A 22,465-nucleotide genomic window follows, 5' to 3' on the forward strand; every position below is an offset into this window, starting at 1 on the left:
ACACGTTGGTCACCCTTCTTGTGGCGTTTGGTTTTGTTGCTCCTCTCGATTGTTCCTTTTGTCCGCTTTCCGATGTAGTTCTCTTTCTGTCCGAATAAATTTATTACATCGTCTGTTTATACCTCCTTCTTTTTTCTCTCTCCCTCGCTTGCTCGGCACTACTGTAATGCGCTCGGGAATCCCTAGGGACGGCTTCCTGGCAGCTCGGGTCAAACCGGGCATTTCGGCTAATGATTTTTCAAAGAATGCTACTTTGCACAAGACGCATTAATGAATGCTCTTGCTAGTCAAGGATGTTTCTTCGAAAAGCATTTCACCAAAACTTATTCCGCTTCCTTAAAATCTTATAGGCGCGGTAGTTATACTATTCGCCTGTCAGAGACTACAGTAGGGCGGTAACAGATGCACCCCCGAGCAGAAGTTATTGCCACGGTACACCATTGGTAAAACTGACCTTGCACACTATATGGGGCAGTAAGGCGACTTGCTGGCATATTAAGGCAGGTCGAAAGTGCGTATAGACTGTTTACACAAGTCCAGCCTTGGTTCTCTACAAAGCAGATTCCGCTCCATGAAGCAGATCACCCATCGCTGTTTAGTATGAATTTCAACGACTCGTGTCAAACACGCTTTACTTCATGGGTTAGCTTTTTTTTCTGTTAAGTGATGGGATAGAAAGATATCTCATGCAAATGAGACTTGGAAATATTCCCTTTCCCACGATCCGCACAATTTCTGCCTCGTTCACAAGTTAATGAACAGTTTAAAGGGTGTTGACGAAAAGGTCAATAATGGAGTGTTTCTTGGTGTCACCTAGGGCAGCATACTTTGATTATAGAGCACTGGTTGTATGAAGTGTGTTACCGCTCTGTAAAGTTTATCAATAAGCGATATGTGCTCCTGACAAAAATAACGTTGCAAACTTTGCTTCGAACATAACATCCTTTATTTCCAACACTGATTGAAAAAATTACATCACAGGAAAAAAAAAAACAGAACTCGCTGAAAAGCCCTCGTACAGCATGGGTACAAAAGAATTGATAGGCAAACAACACCACTCGGAGTGAGAAAAATGAAACTAGCAACCGCAAAATAGGTTTAAGCTGCGCCTGAGCCCGCAATCGCTTATTTTCGGTGGCGGTGCATCGTCGACGCCGATGAGAATGACGGATGAGGGCCGCACGGGAGGGGTCTGCTCACAGCACCTCTTGTCCGTGGCGCTAAAAAAAAAAGGGGGGGGGGGGGGGAGAAACGAGCAAGTTAAAGAAGCAGAACACAATAAATGCGATCAAATAGCGAAAAGCAAAGAGCCAAAAGAATGAAGCGTACCAAAGTAATGCTCAACTCCATATCGTTCAAAAAAAGGCAACCCGTACATTTACACCACCGGGAAAGTTTTTATTAAATTAATGAAGTACATAGCCCTGTTAGCAGCGACAAATGGAAAGTCTTCATGGTTCGAGGCCCAAGCAGAGGCTTGACTTTCGAAGGCCGATAAGGACAAGTATTTATTAAGCGCCCTCAATTGCGGGGTTCCTTGGACCTTTGCTGGCATCCATACGTGGAAACAATGATACTGCTATGATATAATTTAACTAAATAAATTGCCTTTCTGAGTTGGCGCAGTATATATCTTTAAAGCATTAGCAAATAATAAAATAAACGTTCGTAAATACATTCTCCGGAATAACTATAAAAGTAGCTATTTGGCCTCCAATGCAAACCAAAAGGAATGGGTGCAATTACCTTTGATTAAGAAGCTTCCAGATTATAGGCCGAAATTAACAAAACCAACGAACGCAAGCAAGTCCTACTTAAACTGCAAAGCCCAAAATTGTTTAGAATAAATACTGGAAAAGGCGTCGGCGAAGGGCGAATCGTGAAGGCCGCCGTCATGAGGTCACGATACCGATTGTCTCTTTTCCTAGGTCCTTGCAAATTTTGGCCTGCACAGCAAGCAGTGTTTCACCTTTCGTGCTGCGCATATAGGAACAAACCTAAATGTCTATAAACACGCTGAAATTGCCGTAGAAAAGTTAAGCTTCTAAATTTTCATGACCGTGGTGACGAAAGAAACAAATACGCATTATTATATAATACCAAAGCGCTGGGTGGTAGAACCAGCGCCTAAAGAAGCCACAGCCAGCTTCAAAAGCACTGCACCAAGACGCACTTCCTTTTTTTTAAATACCGCAGTGAACATGCCACCAAAACATCAAACACCAGGCTTCAGGAAAATATGTCTGCCAAGCAGGCAGCTTCAGCCCGATTCTTCATTGCCTTCACAGGTACGCACATAGCGAGACAACACCGTGGCGCCGACGTGTTCATATTGGTTCGTTGATAGTAGTGGAACCCGGCCGTGCCATCGCCCACGGTGGCGGTCTGGTCGCGCACAGTACCGGCCAGGTTTCCTGTATAGGCCGATGGGTTCGGCCAATGAAATAATCAACAAAAATTTTCCGCCTAGATTATTGGCACAAATGGTGTCTGTGGCAGTGAAAGTGAGCAAAGCAGCATTGTTCATAAAAGCAATCTAGTTCAAAGTAATCATTTCAATCAATCCTTCGTGAACCGCCACCCCTGGCGACCGCCTCTGAGCATACAGTTTCTTACTGTACGCTGGAGGGAAAGCTAGCGGCTCTTCCCTTCATCCGCCATGGACGCCCCAGGCATGCCAGAAAGACAGCGCACCGGATTGGCATTTACTGGCTTGTTGACTGTGCTACGGATTGGATTTTTGGGGTTGTTCGGGTTCGTTTTCATCGCTGTAGTTTTTGCTGATGTTTTGTGCGCTTTGTTGTTGTGCAGTGCAGCTACGCACCCAATTCATTTGAGATCCGAAACATTCGAAGGCGCTTGACTCGAAGTGAGCTGAGCACAGTGCCTGGTGCCTGCTAGGCCTAAATTCCGTTTGCCCCTTCACTGGGAGCCATTTACGCAGCAAGCTGGGTTTTGCTCAGCGGCAACCTGTGCTACCTGTGCATTGAAATGTTAAATAAGGGAAGCAGGTTTTTTTAACTGAGAACTCTCTCCTGCCGTGACCACTCTGCACATTTCTCGTAGGAGTCTCGAAGACACTTTAAAAGCGCAAAGTACTTCGACAAGCGCAAGTTATGTTAACCGTACTCGCCGAGAGTTCCGTTTGGTTCATTTCGAACACTGGCGGTGGCCGCGCATTGCATGTAGGAACGATTTCCACTTCATGAAATAATTCACGCAAATACCCGCATGTTGCACTTGTCAGCATGAACACGGCCGTCACTTACGTGTGGTAGGAGAGGTCTCGCCTCCTAATTCATGATTTTCTTGGTAAAATCTGTACGCGCAGAGCCAGGACAAGCCGAGAGCCGGCACTTAATGCGCGAAAACTAGTTTCTCATAGAAAAGCGGGGCTCGGGCAAGTTTCTTACGGCACGAATATAGCCTATATATGCACGGACGTAGGGCGCATCCCGCGGTAGCAGACGACACCAATGAAAGGTTTTTGTTTTTCACATTGCGAAAACGGAAGCTTCTAAAGTGTAATATTTTAAGTGCTGGCAAATTTTTGAAAGAACATTCACTCTGAAAAGCTCGTCTGTGAAACGCGAAAAAATTATTTTTCACGCCTAGCAATATTTGGCGGCATGCAGAGAAGGGCGCTCTCGCCATGGGCAAATTAGGTGCTCGTTTAAGCCTATCTGCTTTTCTGCTCACTTATTGCAATGTGCAGTAAGCATATTTTATTACAGGACGTATTGAGTGCAAAACAACGTTTCCTTGCATAATCTAATTTGCAAAAAAGTGTATTTATTCAGTCGTAGTTATGTTTCAGGGCCAAGTCAAGTATGATACGCTGTCTTCCTGGCATCCAACGGTAGATGGAGTGCCCTTTAAGAAACTCGCATAGACAGTGGCGCCAGCTTTCCCTCTAGGTAGTATTTAGAAAACCTATGCCTGTGAGCATGGGGACAGAAAAACTCCGGAGAGGCCCTCGCTATCCGAGCTGCACGCCAAAAAGTGTACCGGAAGTCGCGAGCTTTCGCAAAGAGTATTGGAAGTCTTTGGCCGACGGCGCAGCCAATAGTAACGCTGGGCGCCGCGATATCGTCTGCTGCATTGTCTGCTGCGCATGCGCAAGCGCGCTGATACGGCTGCCAAGTAGTGGGGGAATAGGGGGTAGCCAGCTTCAAAAATTGTGACGTAACCGCCCCTCCCAAGTTCCTCCCTTCCTCCATGCCTCTGAGAGTTCCGACAGTGCCGGATGTGATGATTTACCTCCTGCGCATCGCCAGCCATCGCCCGCACGGGCCGCACTAACGGACGAACATAGCTCTATTGTATGATCCGATTCGTGCAGCTGTCTCATGCGTGCGCCTCGAGATGTGTGAATCAGCCACTCTTTCTCGAAGCGCGAGAAGCTGCGCAGAATGCGGTATCCAATAGGGCGCAGAAATCGCGTTCAACGTAGGTGCGTTTAAGTTGCGACTCTCTTTGCGCCGACCGTTTTCAGGAGAGCGATTGTGAGAGATGTCCAGCGTTGCTCCGGAGCATAGGAGCGTCTTTGAAAACTGTTACGCTTCGGCTTCGTCGTGTGGGAAAACTAGCGCGGATGCAGCGCACATTCTCACGGGCTGCCTTTGAGTCAGAGAAAGCGACGCCGAGTCAATCCCCCCCGGCATATCCGTGGAAGCGGCGACGGTAAGTCTGACCGTAAGATGTCAGATAAGTCTGACAGTAAGATGACTGAACCCGGGGTCAGCGGGGTCCAGTCATCCTATGTTTGACAGCGGCATTCGTCTTCCAAAGGGGAAGCTGTCGGCGAGTGGTATTCCTGCCCAGCGTGGCCTTGTGCGCCGTGCACTGACGAGGAACACGTGCGACCACCTGCGAACCGTGGGAACGCCACTCGCGGATAGTACCGGTGTCTTCACGACGGAGATGGCATCCGGGACTCAAGCTCAACACGTGACGGGGATAAAGAGCGTGATGAGTGGCACAGTGAACTTTTCAGGACACGCCTTCCTCGGCAGACCCAACCTCCATCTAAGGACATCAGGGTGGAAAAACCCGATAAAACTCGGCACCGAATACGGCCGAGTAGCTGCCTCTCATCGAGACTCTTTTACTGAGAAGCACTCTCAGTCGGTGTACGAGGACATAATGTAAATAGTTGTAGAAAGTTTTCCTCGCCTTTCTCCTAACCCAGTCTCCCATCTTCCTTGTCCCCTCTCCGCCCGGCCCGTCCCTGCTACCTGAGTCGCAACAAGCTGCAGAGCTTCGAGGCTGATGCTATGCCCTCTGTTCGAACGAAAAGAAAGCGCCAGGGGTGCACTGATGAAGAGGAGGCGAAAAGATGTTTGTGTTTGTTTCCTTATTTTTCTTTGAGCGCAGATCAAGCGCAGACGACAGAAGATAGGTGCGCGATAAAAACATCAGGGAATACTCCAGTCTATTCTCCAGTAGTTTCGTACTCGGTCGTTCCTGCCAGGGTTGGTGCAGACATTCTTTCCGCTTATTTTCGACGGGTGCCAAGATCATACAAAGAAGCTGCGATAAAGTACTCACTAACTGAAAAGCAGAAAGCCAGCGTTCTCGGGTTCGAACCCGACCGCGGCGGCTGCGTTTTTATGGAGGAAAAACGCTAAGGCGCCCGTGTGCTGTGCGATGTCAGTGCACGTTAAAGATCCCCAGGTGGTCGAAATTATTCCGGAGCCCTCCACTACGGCACCCATCTCTTCCTTTCTTCTTTCACTCCCTCCTTTATCCCTTCCCTTACGGCGCGGTTCAGGTGTCCAACGATATATGAGACAAATACTGCGCCATTTCGTTTCCCCCAAAAAACCAATTATTATTATTATTATTATTATTATTATTATTATTATTATTCCTCCTCTCCGGTGAGAGGCGTGTCGCGGCTTTCGCGCAATAATCAGGACACGTGCTGGCGTCTTTTAACCCCAAGTTAGGTTATGTGCGCGCGGTCTGTAGACACACCTACTACACTGTATACGTTGCCAGCACTGCACCGCGTAATCCCCTGCTCAAGGACGCTGTGGTATACCACAGTGCGCCTCCTATCCTGAGGCAAAGACGAGCATGTGTATGAAGTATTGTGCAGGGAATCGCGTTAAACAGGTTACCACAGGACAAAAAACACACTAAGAAACGATTAGACTGACGAAACGAGTACGCGAAGCGCGTGTATGTAACTCGTGCGCATGAGCTCGAGGCTCAAGAGGCCAGCACTGAAGCAAATTACCGTCCCACATATAGGCGGCGCCGATATCATAAATACTAGCCGTGAAGAGAGACCATGCTGAACGTAAAAGTGCAAAAAACAAGGACGTAGAATAAGACACACAACACGAGCGCTCGTGTTGTGTCTTATTCTACGTCCTTGTTTTTTGCGCTTTTACGTTCAGCATGGTAAACCAACTCGCCCAAACTCGGCCTTTATTGAAGAGAAACCAACTTACAGGTATTTGTGGCCCGTCTGTTGTAAGAGGGGACGATGCATGCATGCTATCAACGAACAGGAAATGTGGAGTTATGCGGAATTGTACAATTGAAGTGACACCCAGCGCGAACGTTGCTTATCGGAGTTACAATCGCAGTCCGCACTCGAGCCGTCAGTCTCACTGGGACCTTGCATACTGCAACGGTTGGAAAACACGACACGAGTTGGAGGAATCTCGACACAGCGCTTCCAGCCAACACCATCAAGAGTACGGAGAAGTCGTTGCAAGTCCGGGTGGTGCGCCAACACGCTCGTCTACGCATCTGCTGCCAGTAGGCGTGACGTCATACGCGTGCCGGCAAGCAGTCAGAGCGCGCAAAACGTGAAAAATACAGGCATCCGCACAAAATTAACCGAATTAATGACGATACGCAAGATTAATCGTATTCTAGGAGTTATTCTTTGGTGATCTCGTTTCTTTTCTTTTTCCAGTTTTTATTCGATATCTTTTAAAGGGACTTCGTTTTCGGGACTTTTTATTTGCCGCAACGAAACGCTTGTTTCCCAAAGTTCCTAATCCGATTGCTTTAGAAGGTCCGTAAAGCAGGAGTAAAGATTTTTACGCTCAGATGGCCCACTGTCCTTGTTCAGTGTGAGGATGGACACGATAATTGCAAAAGGACCGGCAAAGTGAGAAACCGGGATCAAATGCGGCCCCAGCCGTATAAGAGGGCTGTCTTTCGTTTAACTATGCGATTGGCATTTGGAACATGCTTTCAGAACTCCTACATAACTTATTTGCCAACATATTCATGCTTATGCACCTCTTCGTGCATGCATGCGTGCAAAAACGTGTCGCTATACGCTGACGGCTGCCACATTTTCGCTCTCCCACTCTGCAAAGAGGGGGGGGGGGGGGGGGGGGTCAGGAGAAGCGCGGAAGAGAACGTACATGTTGATGAAATGTAACTTTTAAACGACAAAGTATTCATGCATTTAACAACGGTTAGGTCACACACATCGAATTTGGACAGGAGGCGGGATACACCGATGGCACCAAACCTTCGGCGAAGACCTATAGCGTCATGTAATTTTACATGGTTTCCTACATCGAGTTAAATCCCCCACTTAACCAGTACTATCACCCATTATTCTATCAATATGCAGCTAGGAAGGAAGGAACTGCCGTGTCGTAGACCAGTTTACCTAAGTCTTAGTTGGGTTATGGGGTTTTTAGTTGCTCAGAGGGTTTGAAGAGTGAAGCCACGCGTGTCGTTTGTAAATCAGGAGGTGTAGCGAACTGTCCCCCAGGAAGGTGGGTTGGAGGGGAGGACGTGTCCCGTTTGAGCAAACGCCGTAGGTTGAACGCTAAAAAATTGCACATCATATCGCACGGTTTGATCTGTTTCGACTCCTTAACCCTTTCATGTATAGACCAGAATACGATACTCTCGCATTGGAACCACTACGCGCGGACTCTCAAACCCAGGCATCAGGCGCCATCTTCCGCCGAGCTGCCAAAACGATACGAAGTGCCTTTGCGCCATGCACAACAAGCCAGCTTTGTAGCCTCTCAGATGTTTGTAATCTCATCATGATCATCATCAGCCTGATTACACCCACTTCAGGGCAAAGGCCTCTCCCATGTCTCTCCAATTAACCCTGTCCTTTGCCAGCAGCGCCCACCCTATGCATGCAAGCTTCCTAATCTCATCCGCCCACCTAACCTTCTGCCGCCCCTGTTTGTAACATATATATATCTCTCTGTAAACATGCGCGTGTCATTCTCCTGGAAGTACAAGAAGTCATCTGGGCACCACTGAGTTCTCTACGCATGCATTAGCAGCCAGAAGAAAAGAAGCAGCCGGGCTGTGGAGCACTGTGTGCGATGTGGGCGACGTGTGTCGAGAGCTTTGCCGCTCAGGTGTGTTCAGCATGCATCGTTTCTAATCAGGCGTTAAAAATGCCGATTTTCGTCAAATATGGATTGCTGCGGGGCATAGAACGAAATGCAAGGCAAGTACGAAAGCACTAGTAAGTACTTTCTTTGAAACAGTCGACCTAGCTGCATGGTCGCCTTAATACATTTAGAGATGGGCATCCTCACGAATGTGAGCCCTCATGAGGGCGTCCTCACCCTCACCTCATGAAGATTTCACTCAGTGAGGTGAGGGTGAGGGAGGATGGGCGCACGAAAACTCGTGAGGACGAGGGTGAGGGAGGGAAGACATGGTGAGGTGAGGGCGAGGGAGCGAGGACATGATGAGGTGAAGGTGAGAAAAGGCAAAATACATTGTCTGAGGGCGAGGGTGGCGGCCGGCGCCGTACTCCTGGCTAATATTTTTTTTATGTGCAGCCCGTTATGAATGCCCGTTTTAAAACACTTTTTCTTAGGGTGAAGGTTCCTGGGGAAGACGTAGTTTCTGCAGTCTAGAGGGGGACACGAAAGGCGTTGAGCCGCAAGCCTTCTCCGTCGCCGCGACGTACTACACTACTGTGAATACTATGCCGAAAATGCGCTCTTCTAACTCAAAAAGCTTCTTTGTTTAGAAACTGTGTAAATACTTAGTGAGACACCCTTCATAGTGCGCTAACAAGGGGCCACTGGCCGGGCCGCGTGGGTGGCTGCTGGTTCAATGGGAACCATGGTACCGCAGTAAACAGTTTCATTATCTGCCCCGAGTCTGTCGGATGATCAGAGTGTAGAGTAAAACATGTAGAGATTATACCTAGTAAGGCTGTTGAATTCCCAAGTTCTATGCCTTGTCTCCCGGAACGAAGTCTGATTTCCGCTCAGTGAGGTTTCAAGGAGTTTGCTGCAGCCGAAAAAATGCTCCTACGAAATTCCACAGTCAAATCAAAGCCAGTTGGCGGCGTGGGTGTGGAATTCTTTTTCATTCACACTGTGAACAGTTCAGTACAGTCGTATCTTCTTCCTATTTTTGCTGGAATTGCGGTATAGGAAAGCGGTGTCACAATGTGGTGGGCAAAACCAACCGTAATAGATATCCTTACCATAGTAATAAAGCAGCAGCTTAACAACCTTGGTCTCAATCATCACTCGCTCAACCATGCATTGTACGATGGGCTAAAAAAAAGTTGTACTGCTCTCCAAATAACAGGAACATCTCTTGGTTTATTTCTGTCCCTGGTGAGACGTTTGACCACGTAATCGCGCGCCTGATTTTATGAACCATATTTCTTGCAGGCATGGTAGGGAATTGACACTCAGCGTTTGGGAAATGCGTAAACGTGCAAGCAAAAATATCACGGGTGGTTTAGCTTGGGGTTAACTGCGAATTATCGTGCGATAGCACCATCAGATCTGGTTTTCCATGGTTTATCTTGACTTTCTATTCTTTTGTTCGACCTGAGCTGGCTTACTTTTGTTGATATATCATATTAAGTAAGTTTGCGTGATATTGCATCATTTTAGACATGCACTGCGGTAGATTGGTCATCCTCTGAATTCACAGATCTCTGGGAGACCTGATTCCGCTCCTGAGCAGAGGTGCTACGCGCTACTGCCCTGCGATGGCAGGTGCTGCCATTGGTGGGGCTTGTGAGACCGAAGTTGACCCTGAAGAATCTCTCGCGACTAATCATTAATTCAACTGCCACGGTGGGCAACTTGCTCACACAATCCTGTGGGCAGCTTGTGATGACGTCCCAACGTCACGTGACCAAGGTGGCCCACGTGGTAGAAGCAGGCTTCTGACAGACAGACAACCGCTTTTCGACGGAGTGGAAGCGCTAGGGCACTACAATGGCGACTACAGGAATCGTTTACTCCAGACTCGGAGAGTTAGTAATTACCATTAATCCGCACAAATTCTGCATTTTAGCTACCCGTTTGATTTTCAAGTGGCCTGAATAATGTTTTATTTTAAGCAGCAGCATAAGAGCTTCACTGCAGCGGAAGGCCGGCGTCGCGATAGGTGAAGACACTAAAGAAATAAAAAAAACTTCATAGCTGAGGGAGCGGGATTCGAACCCTCGGCAGCGCTAAAGAAACAGTTCCCCTGGCCGCTGCTTCTGACCACTACGCCGTTGCCACAGCTTTTTTAAGGCATGGTATTTATTACATTGAAAATATATCCTATTTACAATAAATAATTTACAAAGGTTTTAGGAAAGTACACGAAACACATCGCAAATAAATGAGCCGATGCCGAGGCAGCGATCGAATATCGTGCGTTAAGACACCTAAAATAGATCCCCGATTCAAATCCCTGCCGCCACGTAACCCTAACTTAACTAGTAAATTTATGCTGGACGCAGCGCCAAATCGTATGCCACAATCCCAAAAACTCTGTGACAGACGGTTGAGCCGCAGTGGTAATACGAAGGTTCTTAAACATGTGGAATTGGAGGTACCTAGGTTGCCGGTTCGAATCCCTGCCGCTACTGTGGCTCTAACTTAACTAGTCAGTTTATGCTGTACAAAACGCTGAATCGCATGACACCCCCCGGAACATTCTGTGGCGCACGGTTGGTCCACATATTTTACACGAATGTCGAGATCAAGTAGCCCGACGTGACGCATATTCATATTGCTCACAACGCAACGAAGATGGCACTAAGGATAAGATGAAAGGTATATATATATATATATATATATATATATATATATATATATATATATATATATATATATATATATATATATATATATATATATATATATATATATATATATATATATATATATATAGACACACGTGGCGATAGCAATACGGCTGACGCGCAGGGCCATCTTCTTCGTTTTTACGAGGCATCTGCTTTGTCTGGGTCATCATCTTCTTCACAATATATATATATATATATATATATATATATATATATATATATATATATATATATATATATATATATATATATATATATATATATATATATATATTGTGAAGAAGATGATGACCCAGACAAAGCAGATGCCTCGTAAAAACGAAGAAGATGGCCCTGCGCGTCAGCCGTATTGCTATCGCCACGTGTGTCTGTGCCCGACCTGGTTGCCCTCGGATTGTTCTCGCCGCTGCTCCCTTCCTCCCAGCTCTTTTAAATAAACCCCCGCCTTACATTTGGTGGAGGAGCCGGGTAACAGCCCTGGAATTGCGCAGCCGTGCTCTCCCGCCACCAGCGATGCCTCACGACGTTCAACATCAAGCCGTGCAAGTGGGCCCAGCTGTTACCTGCGCCGGCTCCCTTCGCCAACGGGACCCGGCCATCTTCAGTGGGACCGATGAGCAGGATGTCGAAGATTGGCTCACTTCTTACGAGAGGGTGAGCCTTTACAACAAATGGGACGATGCCACCAAACTAAATAACGTAATTTTTTATCTCACCGGCGTGGCTAACCTGTGGTATCGGAACCACGAGGTGGACATTCGCACCTGGTCTGCTTTCAAGACAACCTTCTCCGAAGTGTTTGGTCGTCCTGCTGTTCGGAAACTCCGCGCCGAACAACGCTTGCGTGAACGGTCTCAGCAGGTCGGCGAAAGCTTTACCAGTTACATCGAAGACGTCATTGACCTATGCAAACGTGTCAACCTCAACATGTCAGAAGCTGACAAGATTAAGCACATTTTGAAGGGTGTTGACGACGACGCCTTTCAGATGCTGGTAGCGCGCGACTTGCGCACCGTTGCTGAAGTCGTCACCCTCTGCCAAAGCTTCGAGGAGCTGCGGAAGCAGAGGCTCCTGACTCGACAGCACCCTCGACAGGTTGAGCCGCTTGCTGGACTGACACCAGCACCTGACACCTCATCGCTGCTGCAACAAATCAAAGACTTTGTTCGGGAAGAAGTGGCGCGTCAGCTTTCTCTTCTGCCGAACCCGACAGGGCAAGCTCCAGATTTGGCTCCAGCCCTTCGACACGCCATCCAAGAGCAGGTTGCCGAGGCTCTTCCGCCCGCCCATCCGCCACCACCTGTCGCCGCTCCGCTGACATACGCGGACGTTGTCGCCCAGACGCCGCCCCTATGGCCGCTCCGCTGACATACGCGGACGTCGTCGCCAGACCTCGACCGCCTACCTATGCTTTGCCTCCAACACCTGCGCGAGCGGTGGCTCCTTCTCTTCGGCCGGCTCCGCGACTCAGCAATCCCTGGCGCACCATCGACAAACGGCCTATCTGCTACAATTGCGGCTTGCCTGGTCATGTGGCCCGGCTTTGCCGCCGCCGTCTCCCAGTCTACGCGCCATCTCCTCCAGCTCCCGCGTACTGGCCTTCCACGAGTCAGTACTCCGGATCTGCTGAGCCGCCGTCTAGTCGTCCTTTTTCTCCTGACCGTTCAGCCCTTTCTAGACGCCGTTCACCTTCACCGAGGCGCCGCTCCGTTTCTCCTATGCGACGTCGCCCCAATCTTCCTCAGGAGGAAAACTAGGTGCCGCAGTTCCTGAGGCGAGAACTGCGTCCCCGTCGAACTTTCCAAGGCCTCACATATCCCCTGCTATTCCGATCGAAATTTCTGTCGAGGGCATTACTGTCTTGGCCCTTGTGGACACCGGTGCTGCGATTTCTGTTATGGACGAAAAGTTTTGTAGTTCGTTGAAGAAGGTAAAGACGCCGATTGCTGGACTGTCGCTGCGTACGGCCAGCGCTGAGCACATCAAGCCGTCCGCAGCGTGTACCGCTCGAGTTGTGATCCAGGACTCCCTCTACACGATAAAATTCGTCGTGCTGACTTCCTGTTCCCATCCTGTTATTCTGGGCCGGGATTTCCTTTCCGTCCATGAAGCTATCATCGACTGTGCTCGAGCGGAAGTCGGGTTCCCTTCTCTGCCCATCCCTTCTCTGGACGCTACTCCTACGCTACACCTCCTGTTGCCTGTGTTAAAGCCCTCGCCGCCGAAGATCTCGACATTCCCCTGTGCTCTTCCGTTCTTGTACACTTGTCTTGCGACTATATCGGTGACGACACTGTCCTCTTTACTCCAGGCCATACTTTTCTGCACCGCAAGTGTCTCCCTCTGCCATACGCCGTACTGACTGTGTCCGCTGGCCTTTCGATACTTTTGGTTTCTAACCCGTTTTCCTGCCCTACCGCTCTGCGCCTTGGTGAGTGCCTCGGCAGTGTGCAACCCATCGCATCTCTGCTCTTCCGCGAGGAGACCGACGATACACTTCTCCTCGCCATGAACGCGCTCAGCCCTCTTGCCTCTACGCCAGATCGCTCTTCTACCGAATTGTTCTTAAGCTCCATCGACGCCGATCTTCCCCCGCCGCACAGAACACAGCTTCTCGACCTCCTTCATCAATTTCGCTCCTCCTTCGACGCTCACCAGACTTCCTTGGGCCAAACTTCTACCGTCACCCATCGCATCGACACTGGTGCCCACGCGCCGCTGCGGCAGCGCCCCTATCGTGTGTCTCCAACCGAGCGCCATGCTATTACAGAGCAAGTCGACCAAATGTTTCAAAACGGCGTCATTCAGCCCTCAAGTAACCCTTGGGCATCGCCTGTTGTGCTTGTGAAAAAGAAATATGGCTCCATACGCTTCTGTGTCGATTACCGCCGCCTTAATAAGATAACGCGCAAGGATGTGTATCCGCTCCCCCGCATAGATGACGCTCTGGACTGCTTGCAAGGGGCGGAGCTCTTTTCCTCCCTCGATTTACGTTCTGGGTACTGGCAGGTACCCATGGAAGCGGCCTATCGTCCCAAAACTGCTTTTGTGACCACTCGAATTGGGATCTCATCCTCCCTTATGTGACTTTCGCCTACACACCGCCCAGCAGTCTACTACTGGCTTCTCTCCCTTCTTTCTTCTTTACGGCCGTCATCAATCTGCTACCATAGACACCATTCTGCCTTACCAACCTGACGCCTCTGAATATACCCCTGTTTCCGAAGCCACGCACCACGCAGAAGATTGTCGCCAAATCGCCCGGTCACTCACAACTGACACCCAGTATCACCAGAAATTCCGCCACGACAACGCTCGCACCACATCGCACTTCTCTCCTGGTCCGCTTCTGTGGCCCTGGATACCATCAAGTACTCCTAGACTCTCCTCGAAATTTCTCGCCAAGTATCACGGCCCCTACCATGTCCTGGAGCGCACATCTCCCGTTAATTACGTCGTCGAACCCCTCACGCCATCTCCCGATCTCCGCCGCCGCGGCCGCGAGACAGTTCACATCCAGCGTCTCAAGCCTTACTACAACCCCTCCATATTGCAGTCGCCATAAGTCGCCAGGATGGCTCCTCTTCGACCCGGGGGTGATTGTGAAGAAGATGATGACCCAGACAAAGCAGATGCCTCGTGAAAACGAAGAAGATGGCCCTGCGCGTCAGCCGTATTGCTATCGCCACGTGTGTCTGTGCCCGACCTGGTTGCCCTCGGAATGTTCTCGCCGCGGCTCCCTTCCTCCCAGCTCTTTTAAATAAACCCCCGCCTCACAATATATATATATATATATATATATATATATATATATATATATATATATATATATATATATATATATATATATATATATATATATATATATATATATATATATATATATATATATATGCAATGCAGGCAGGGTAAAGGAAATGAGGGACTCGTTTTTGAGAAACTTATGAAGGGAGCCAACAGTCACCGAAAGCAAGGTGCATAGGGGAATGTTGAATTTTTTTATTTTTTTTAATCTGTAGTGCTAATCAGTTGGATAATAATACTTAGATTAATCTATCGCTTAAAGAAAATTACTAATAAAACAGCAGAAAAACAACCATGCCGCCGGTGGGATCCGAACCCACGACCTCAGAATATCGCGTCCGGTGCTCTTACCAACTGAGCTACGGCGACGGCTGTCCAATCTGCTGCTCTCGTGGGTATTTAGGTTCTGTTTGGTTCAAGCGCACCTTGAGAGTGTTCACCAGCGCCACCCTCGTCCATAGCGGCGGACGTAGCACGTCCTGTATTACCACGAGTGTGACGTGGAACGTAATCTAACGGCGGCGAGCCGGGCGGGAACTGTGCGAGAGCCTTCTTATGCTACCTATGGCATCAAGACTGCCAGAACCGAGACCATCGTTAAGCTATTAGCAGACAAGGCAAATGAAATGAGGGGCTCGTTTGATAAACATATGAAGGAAGCCAACAGTCACCGAAACCAAGGTGCACAGGTGAATGTTTTTAATTAGTTGTGCCAATCAATTAGTATAAATAAAATTACTTATGAAGCAGCAGAAAAAATAACCCTGCCGCCCGTGGGATCCGAACCCACCACCTCCGAATATCGCGCCCGGTGCTCTACCAACTCAGCTACGGCGACAGCTGTCCAATCTGCTGCTTTCGTGGGTATTTATGTTTTTGCGTGAAAGCGAACTTTGAGAGTGTTCACCAGCGCCGCCCTCGTCCATAGCGGTGGACGTAGCACGTACTGTAATAACTGTAATACCGCGAGTGTGATGTAGAATGTCATCTAACGGCGAGGGTGGAAACTGCGAGAACCCTCTTATGCCACCTATGGCACCAAGACTGCCAGAACCGAGACCATCATTAAGCTATTAGCAGACAAGGCAAATGAAATGAGGGGCTCGTTTGACAAACACATGAAGGAAGAGAACAGTTCGACAGGCTCATGTGTTGTCGCGGGAATCATCTTGGCATGTTCCACTTCGTACAACACACAAGCTACGCCTTTCTATGGTCCTAGGGAACATACCTATACAATTCTGTTTTATAACTCTGCTGGTTCAGCTATTAGGCGGACATGCAACGTGGAGATGAAGCCGGCTTGACCTTTATGAAAGGGGTCCATTACGCGTTTCTCTCAAGGATCCTGTCAAAAGCTCAAAATTGCATGCCCGCTTCCCTCTTCTTCAAAGAGATGGCCGTTGCAGAGCGATTTCCTTTACGTCTATACTATAACAACCTTTGGTTCCTTCTTCAGTGCCCTACGGCTCATTAGCACACGTGTAGCAGGCTTTTATTTTCAGGCACCAAGCTTCACTGCATACAAAGAGCGCCGCGCCTGGCCTGTAGCAGGTCTTTCACAGTGCCCCGAGTGCTCATGGCAACTGCCGCAACAAACAAGACGACGCAGGTGGCCTAATAAACAAAACACACGACAGGCAGCATATCAATAAATGAGGCGGAAGCGCAGGAGTGAAGCGAGGCGGCTTATGCGCCAGTAGCGTACGATGCGCCGGATTCTTCGTGGGCTCTTCAAAAAGCTCTAAATATGTCCATCACTTGCGCGTAAAATGCCGGTTTAACCCTCCCACCCTTTTCTTTATCCCACAGACACCATATCAGGGTGGAATTAAACCCGAACACCGCCTGTGGACAGTACACAATGTTCGGCTTTTCTGCGCTCGGTTGTTGCGAACAGCTCGCGTGATTCGTGGCACTGCGTACAGAGCCCTGTCATACGCATTTCCATCGGCAGTTTAAAAAACGACGCCAGGCAGCGCTCGCCTTCGAATCTAGTCTGGTAGTAAAGGAGCCTCCCATCATGCTCCTAAAAGAGTTTCGATATGTCGCTTTCATCAAGGCTAAACGAGTATTAAAAAAAAACGTGTGTAATACTGGGAACGTGCGCATGCAGCACGACGTAATCACCTGTCGTTTCCGTCTGCTTGTCGGCGACCTCTACTTCCTCGAAGCTCTCAGCAGGCGACGCTTCTTTGGGTTTCGCCGAAGGCGGAGTAGAAGCGGGGCGCTTTTCGATGACCTCTCCTTGGCCAGCGAAGAACCCTGCGTGGCGTAGCGTGCGCAGTCAGTGAGCGAAAAAATGCGAGAAAACTAGCAGGGAGATTCAAGCTGCGCCTAAGGCCAACCGAAAGAGCAGCCAGTAACAGCCCAGCCTCGCTGCTTGCATGCCCAGCGTTTAGTTTATATTGAAACCGATATAAGCAGATGGACACCTATAGACCAACTCTTTGCCCCATGATCGTGTTTAGGGTGTCGGATCTCGGCACCACGAACTGGCATTGGGAAGCTTTCGCTGGCCCCTCGAAAGCGCGCGAATGGTTCATCTGCTTCGGCCACTTCAATCGACAGGCACGCAAGCCCATCGAACTGCAAACCTACCGTAATGTGGAATTCGTTTTGCTGCATTTCGAGTTGCAGTTAGAGAGGCGTGCAGGCGTGCTCTGAATTCAGTTATACCGCACAACGCACGCACGCCATCCACACAACGCAACCCTGATTCGGTGAGCGATTAACGTTTATTCTCTACCCCTGCAAACAGCGGAGCCAAGCATTCTCGCTGCTTCTGGACAACGTGGGCAAACAACATTCGTTATGTGGCGACCAAGAGGAAAATCAGAAACAAAATTGCCCTAACCGCGCCGCCTATGGCCCAACGGGGTTTGGGCAAACGACAGATGGAAGCAGAAACTACTTCCGTATTGCGGCTAAGTGTCCGGACCAGTGTACTTACATATGCTGCTGTACACAGCAATATATGAACCTTTACGTACTGATAACGAATTCCTCTCGTTTCCAGTTTCAACCTTAGTGGAGATTGACGACTGCGTCCCGACAGACGTCTGGCTGCAACCTGTATACGCTGGGTGTGAAAAGGCAGCGCGCAGAACAGATCTTTTCCACCCGACACTAGGTTCACATGAAAGTTTTGGGCATCCGCATATCCTTTCTGATAAAACCAAATTTGGTTACGAACTTTAGACGGAAGTAGTCTTTGTGGAAGGGAGACACATGGACGCTTCGATGGTTCAACGAAAGTTGCTTCAGCAACCCATGTTTATTGCGTTTTTAAAAACTAAACATTTTGACAGATTTACCTGTCTGGTTGGGTTTGAAGACTTATAATAAACTGCACATCTCCAACCAAAAATGTTAAATTTAACCCAACGTTTCGAAGCCGACTCGGCTCCTTCATCAGGGTTGACTGTCACCCCAGATAAAGGAGCCGAGTCGGCTTCGAAACGTTGGGTTAAATTTAACATATTTGGTTGGAGATGTGCAGTTTATTATTGTGTTTTTATTCGCCTTAATTTTAAGCATGCAATGAAAATCCTTCTGTGCTCTGTCCGCACTCGTTTTCAGCGAATCAATACCGAAGTACGCAAAGGAAGTCTCAGCACTGCGTGCTTGCTGAAAATTCGCCACTTGGGACATGATAAGCTAAATTTGGAGATGTTGCGAAGACCTTGGTTACAGCACATTTGCTGAATGCACCCGATTAGGATCTAGAAAACGATAAAAAAGATATCCCTAATCACTCAAATATTTACTTTCCCGAAGCACATGACTGTTTCACGCCATTCCTGAATACTTTGAATTTCCAGTTTCTGTGAATACGTGCTAAGAACTGGAACTCAAATGAACCGTATAGCCGTTGCCAAAGGCTTAGAGCCCAAAGGGGTTTAATTCTGGGCCACGCCTTGCTCGTCACTCGCACCCAGCGAAAACTCTGGTTACATCCCTTCTCCTCCCCTCCCCCCCCCCCCCCCCTCTGTATGTTAGGATTTGCACAAATACTACAAGAGTCGCACTACATAGCTTAGAACCAACCCTCCCTTGGCTCTAAATTTTTGACGAAGTCTGCACGTTCTCCTGGACTGGAGGTTGACAACACTGTAAAAATTCGGATCTCAAGGGGAATATTTCTAACTTCGCTGCAACATAAGCTATTTAGCGCTTCCATAAGGAGGATTTTTTTTATTGGTATTTTTTTAATACATGAGAAGAAGGTAAAATCCTTAAGAACTGGTTCCCGAAGCTGCACGTAGCCTGAGAGGGACTCTAGTGGAGGGCTCGGGATTAATTTCGACCACCAGGGATTTATCAATATAAATTCATAAATAAGGATATCAATCGCTCCTGTCGCTTTTATGGTGAGAGCGATAACTTGGACCATATGATCTGGGCGTGCAAAGTCCGTAAGCCTCCCCCAGAACTCTTCCTTGATCCCTCCAAAGAAGCATAGGATAAGCTAAGGTCCAGCGATGACCCCGACATTCAGTCCAAGGCCGTCGAATGGGCCGGCGTCGCCAAAGGTCTCCACGGCCTGCAGTACGCTAGCTAACTTGCCTTAATCCCCTACGCTTATGCGCAATAAAGTTTTGTCAGCCTCAGCCTCAATGTGCACCGACATCACACAGCACATTTTGCCTGTTGTCAAAATGCGGTGCCGGGATTCGATTCCGCGACCCTGGGCTCAGCAGCAGAGCCACCATGACCATGACGTGCGAGATCCCCAGAAGTTAAGAACCTGACTGCAATACTCTCAAGCAGTTTCCTTCGTAGGAAATAGAAGTGTGGCCCGTTATAGGAGCTCACACACCGCATTGTAGGTGACGGCGACATCCGCTGCAGAAGCACACATGTCGGCGCGTGGGTCGTACGCCCGTTACGATAGCATGAAACTGGAGCGCCCATCAGATGCAACCATCGTGTTGTGCAGGAATTGGCAGCAACAGCCATTCGCGCGCATGGGAAAAAAACCATGCGTCGACGAACACCGTCAGTGCGGTTCGGTCTCTGTGTTGAGGCACAATATGAGGTAAGGCAGCCAATCTTTGTTTCTCTTCTGGAGCGAGCTGGCTGTAATTGCCCAGAAAAATTTTATGTAAAGATTACCCTTACCCGCCGCGGTGGCTCAGTGGTCAGGCCGCTCGGCTACTGATCCGGAGTTCCCGGCTTCGAACCCGACCGCGGCAGCTGCGTTTTAATGGAAGCAAAACGCCAAGGCGCCCGCTTACTGTGCGATGTCAGTGCTCGTTAAAGATCCTCAGGTAGTTGAAATTATTCCGGAGCCCTCCACTACGGCACCTCTTTCTTCCTGTCTTCTTTTTCACTCCCTCCTTTATCCCTTCCCTTACGGCGCGGTTCAGGTGTCCAACGATATATATGACGGATACTGCGCCATTTCCTTTCCCCAAAAATCAATTATTAAGAATTACCCATAGTGCAGCGCGATGTATACCTACCGCTAACCCTGACGTTTCTGTTAGCGCGATTAGCGCAAATATTTAGTTGTGCTACAGCATTCCCTGTCAACGCGTTTTGCTGCCACAAGTAAGACGCAGAGAAATTGCAGGCAAGAGTAAAAAAATAAAGGCAAGTGTGGCTCTTAGGGGGGGAAGGTGCGCAAGGAGAGGTTAATGAAGCAGTGGCTTACCTTTCACGCTCGGTCCTGGATTCCCGAGAAGTCTCCTGACTTCTCTGTTGAGAGGCTCGTAGGGGTAGAGCGGCAAGTTGTCCATCGTAGACCGAGAACCGCGCCCGACGGGAAGCTTCTTCATCCGAGACGCGCGTCAGAAATCCGAGCACCGACAAACCGCCGCGTCACACACGCTCGCCCAGGATGTCGGCCACCGTATCCGCCGATGGTCGTAACCTGTTCGCAGACGCAGGTGCCTCTCGGAAGTTGGAACCCGAGCAAATCGCAGCGTCACTCACGCTGCTACGGGCAGTCTTGTGCAGTTGCTGCTGAAACAGAGCAGAACAACCGGTGAATACCAACGGCAACGCGCGCGTCCCGCTGGGAGATAATGCCAGAGAACCTCGACTGCAAGCCGAAGCCCCGGCATCGCCTGACCGTCGTTCGCTAGCTGCGCGTGCATCATGTCTCGTGCCCCGCGCAGCTCGCCGCCCGAGATTCTGGCTCTCACGTTCTCCTCTCGCTGATCTAACTCAGCCCGTGCCAACTCGGTTTCCGGCCACGGTGTTCGATATGGAATGTACATGCTGATCTTGAGAGCAGAATTCTCCGTGCTCGTCGTCAACGCCTGGTCGCGGCTTTGGTTACATTAGACGTCGCCAAAGCTTACGACAGTGTAGAACACTCCATCCTGATACATAGGCTACAGTCTCTTCAATTTCCAGATTATATAGTTGCATGGATATCTGCATTTCTTAATAACAGGGAATTCTTTTGCGTCCATAATGGTGTTCATTCAGAAAGGTACAGACAAACGCGAGGTGTACGCAAGCAGCTGTTCTTTCTCCTGTGCTGTTTAATATTCTGTTGAGCTCAATCCCTCTCCACCGCCATGTACAAACTTACGTCTATGCGGATGACATTGCGTTTTTTGCTGCTGCGCCGGATATACATTCCCTGTATGGTCTGTTGCAGTCATATTTGAATACACTTGAGCACTGGTTGAGCGCATTACACCTGAAGTTAAATGTTGGCAAGTGCGCCACCCTTGTTTTCCCTCTATATACTCCTGTAGTGGTCTCTCTCACTTGCCAGTTAAAAATAATACCGCAGGTTCAATCCTTCAATCCCTAAAATACCTAGGGGTCATTTATGACAACAAACTCACCTGGCGACCTCACATTCACCATGTCGCGGCGAAAGGGGCTCGTGCCGTGGGCATGCTACGGAGATTGTCATCACCGGTACGGCATGCGCAGAGATGCGCTATTAATGATCTACATAACGTATGTCAGGCCAATTTTGGAATTTGGATCAGTGTTGTTTTCAGGCTCGGCTACATATAAACTTCGTCCTCTCGTCCTTTTAGAGAGGGAATCACTTCGCATGTGCGTCGGCCTTCCAAAATTTGTGGTTATCAATGTGCTGTACCTTGAAGCCCGCATTCCTCCTCTCTTATCATGAACTCAATTTTTAACTGTGCAAACTTACCTCAGGATCTATGAATCCCATTTCCACCGTTCCCAAAGCATTTTCTGTTGTCAGCCGACCTCCTTTTTTTGGTGTCCCCTGGTCTCGTTTCAATTCCCCTCAGGCAGTGTTTGTGCAAAGATTACTTCAGCCTTCAGATGTAAACATTTATGATATCCTTCCTGCGCTTCGCAATGGGCCTGCTATCCACATTGTTTTCGACGACATATTCCCCAAAAATGCAAAACGTTTGCCACCGGGTATTCTAAATGGTATACTAGAAGATCATCTGAGGACCCTACCTACAGATATAGCAATAGCCACTGACGCATCGCAATGCAATGAAAAAGCAGGTGTGGGAATATTTTGCTCGCATTTAGACTGGTCCTTTTCACGGCGCCTTCCCCGTTTCACCCCTATTTTTCAAGCAGAGTTTCTAGCAGTTGTACTTGCTCTACGCAAGCTAGACCCCTCTATTA

The 22,465-nt window shown here is 48.8% G+C and overlaps 1 protein-coding gene across 2 annotated transcripts; it reads right to left on the minus strand.

The window, feature by feature from the left end:
- Nucleotides 1-933: 933 nt before the first annotated feature.
- On the minus strand, nucleotides 934-20,968 carry LOC144094073 (uncharacterized). Of its 2 annotated transcripts, XM_077627965.1 has the most exons (4): nucleotides 20,816-20,968; nucleotides 20,535-20,753; nucleotides 17,006-17,140; nucleotides 934-1,220 (listed from the first exon to the last, which is right to left on the minus strand). In XM_077627965.1, exons 2-4 carry the CDS (start codon nucleotides 20,656-20,658, stop codon nucleotides 1,126-1,128), a joined length of 354 nt encoding a protein of 117 aa, XP_077484091.1. In that variant the 5' UTR covers nucleotides 20,659-20,753; nucleotides 20,816-20,968; the 3' UTR covers nucleotides 934-1,125. The 2 variants fall into 2 exon arrangements, with proteins under 2 accessions (XP_077484091.1, XP_077484083.1); XM_077627957.1 differs by having other exon boundaries at nucleotides 20,535-20,968.
- Between the last annotated feature and the right edge of the window lie 1,497 nt (nucleotides 20,969-22,465).

The sequence above is a fragment of the Amblyomma americanum genome, chromosome 1 (assembly GCF_052857255.1).
Source record: "Amblyomma americanum isolate KBUSLIRL-KWMA chromosome 1, ASM5285725v1, whole genome shotgun sequence".
NCBI lineage: Eukaryota > Metazoa > Arthropoda > Arachnida > Ixodida > Ixodidae > Amblyomma > Amblyomma americanum.

Bases quoted from the DNA above. Each gene is read 5' to 3' on its own strand.
- LOC144094073 (XM_077627965.1), bottom strand. From the start codon at position 20,658: ATGAAGAAGCTTCCCGTCGGGCGCGGTTCTCGGTCTACGATGGACAAC. The intron at 17,141-20,534 runs GTAAGCCACTGC...TACGCCACGCAG, and splicing joins TCCAGGACCGAGCGTGAAAG to GGTTCTTCGCTGGCCAAGGA. The intron at 1,221-17,005 runs GTGATTACGTCG...TTTTTTTTTTAG, and splicing joins CAAGCAGACGGAAACGACAG to CGCCACGGACAAGAGGTGCT.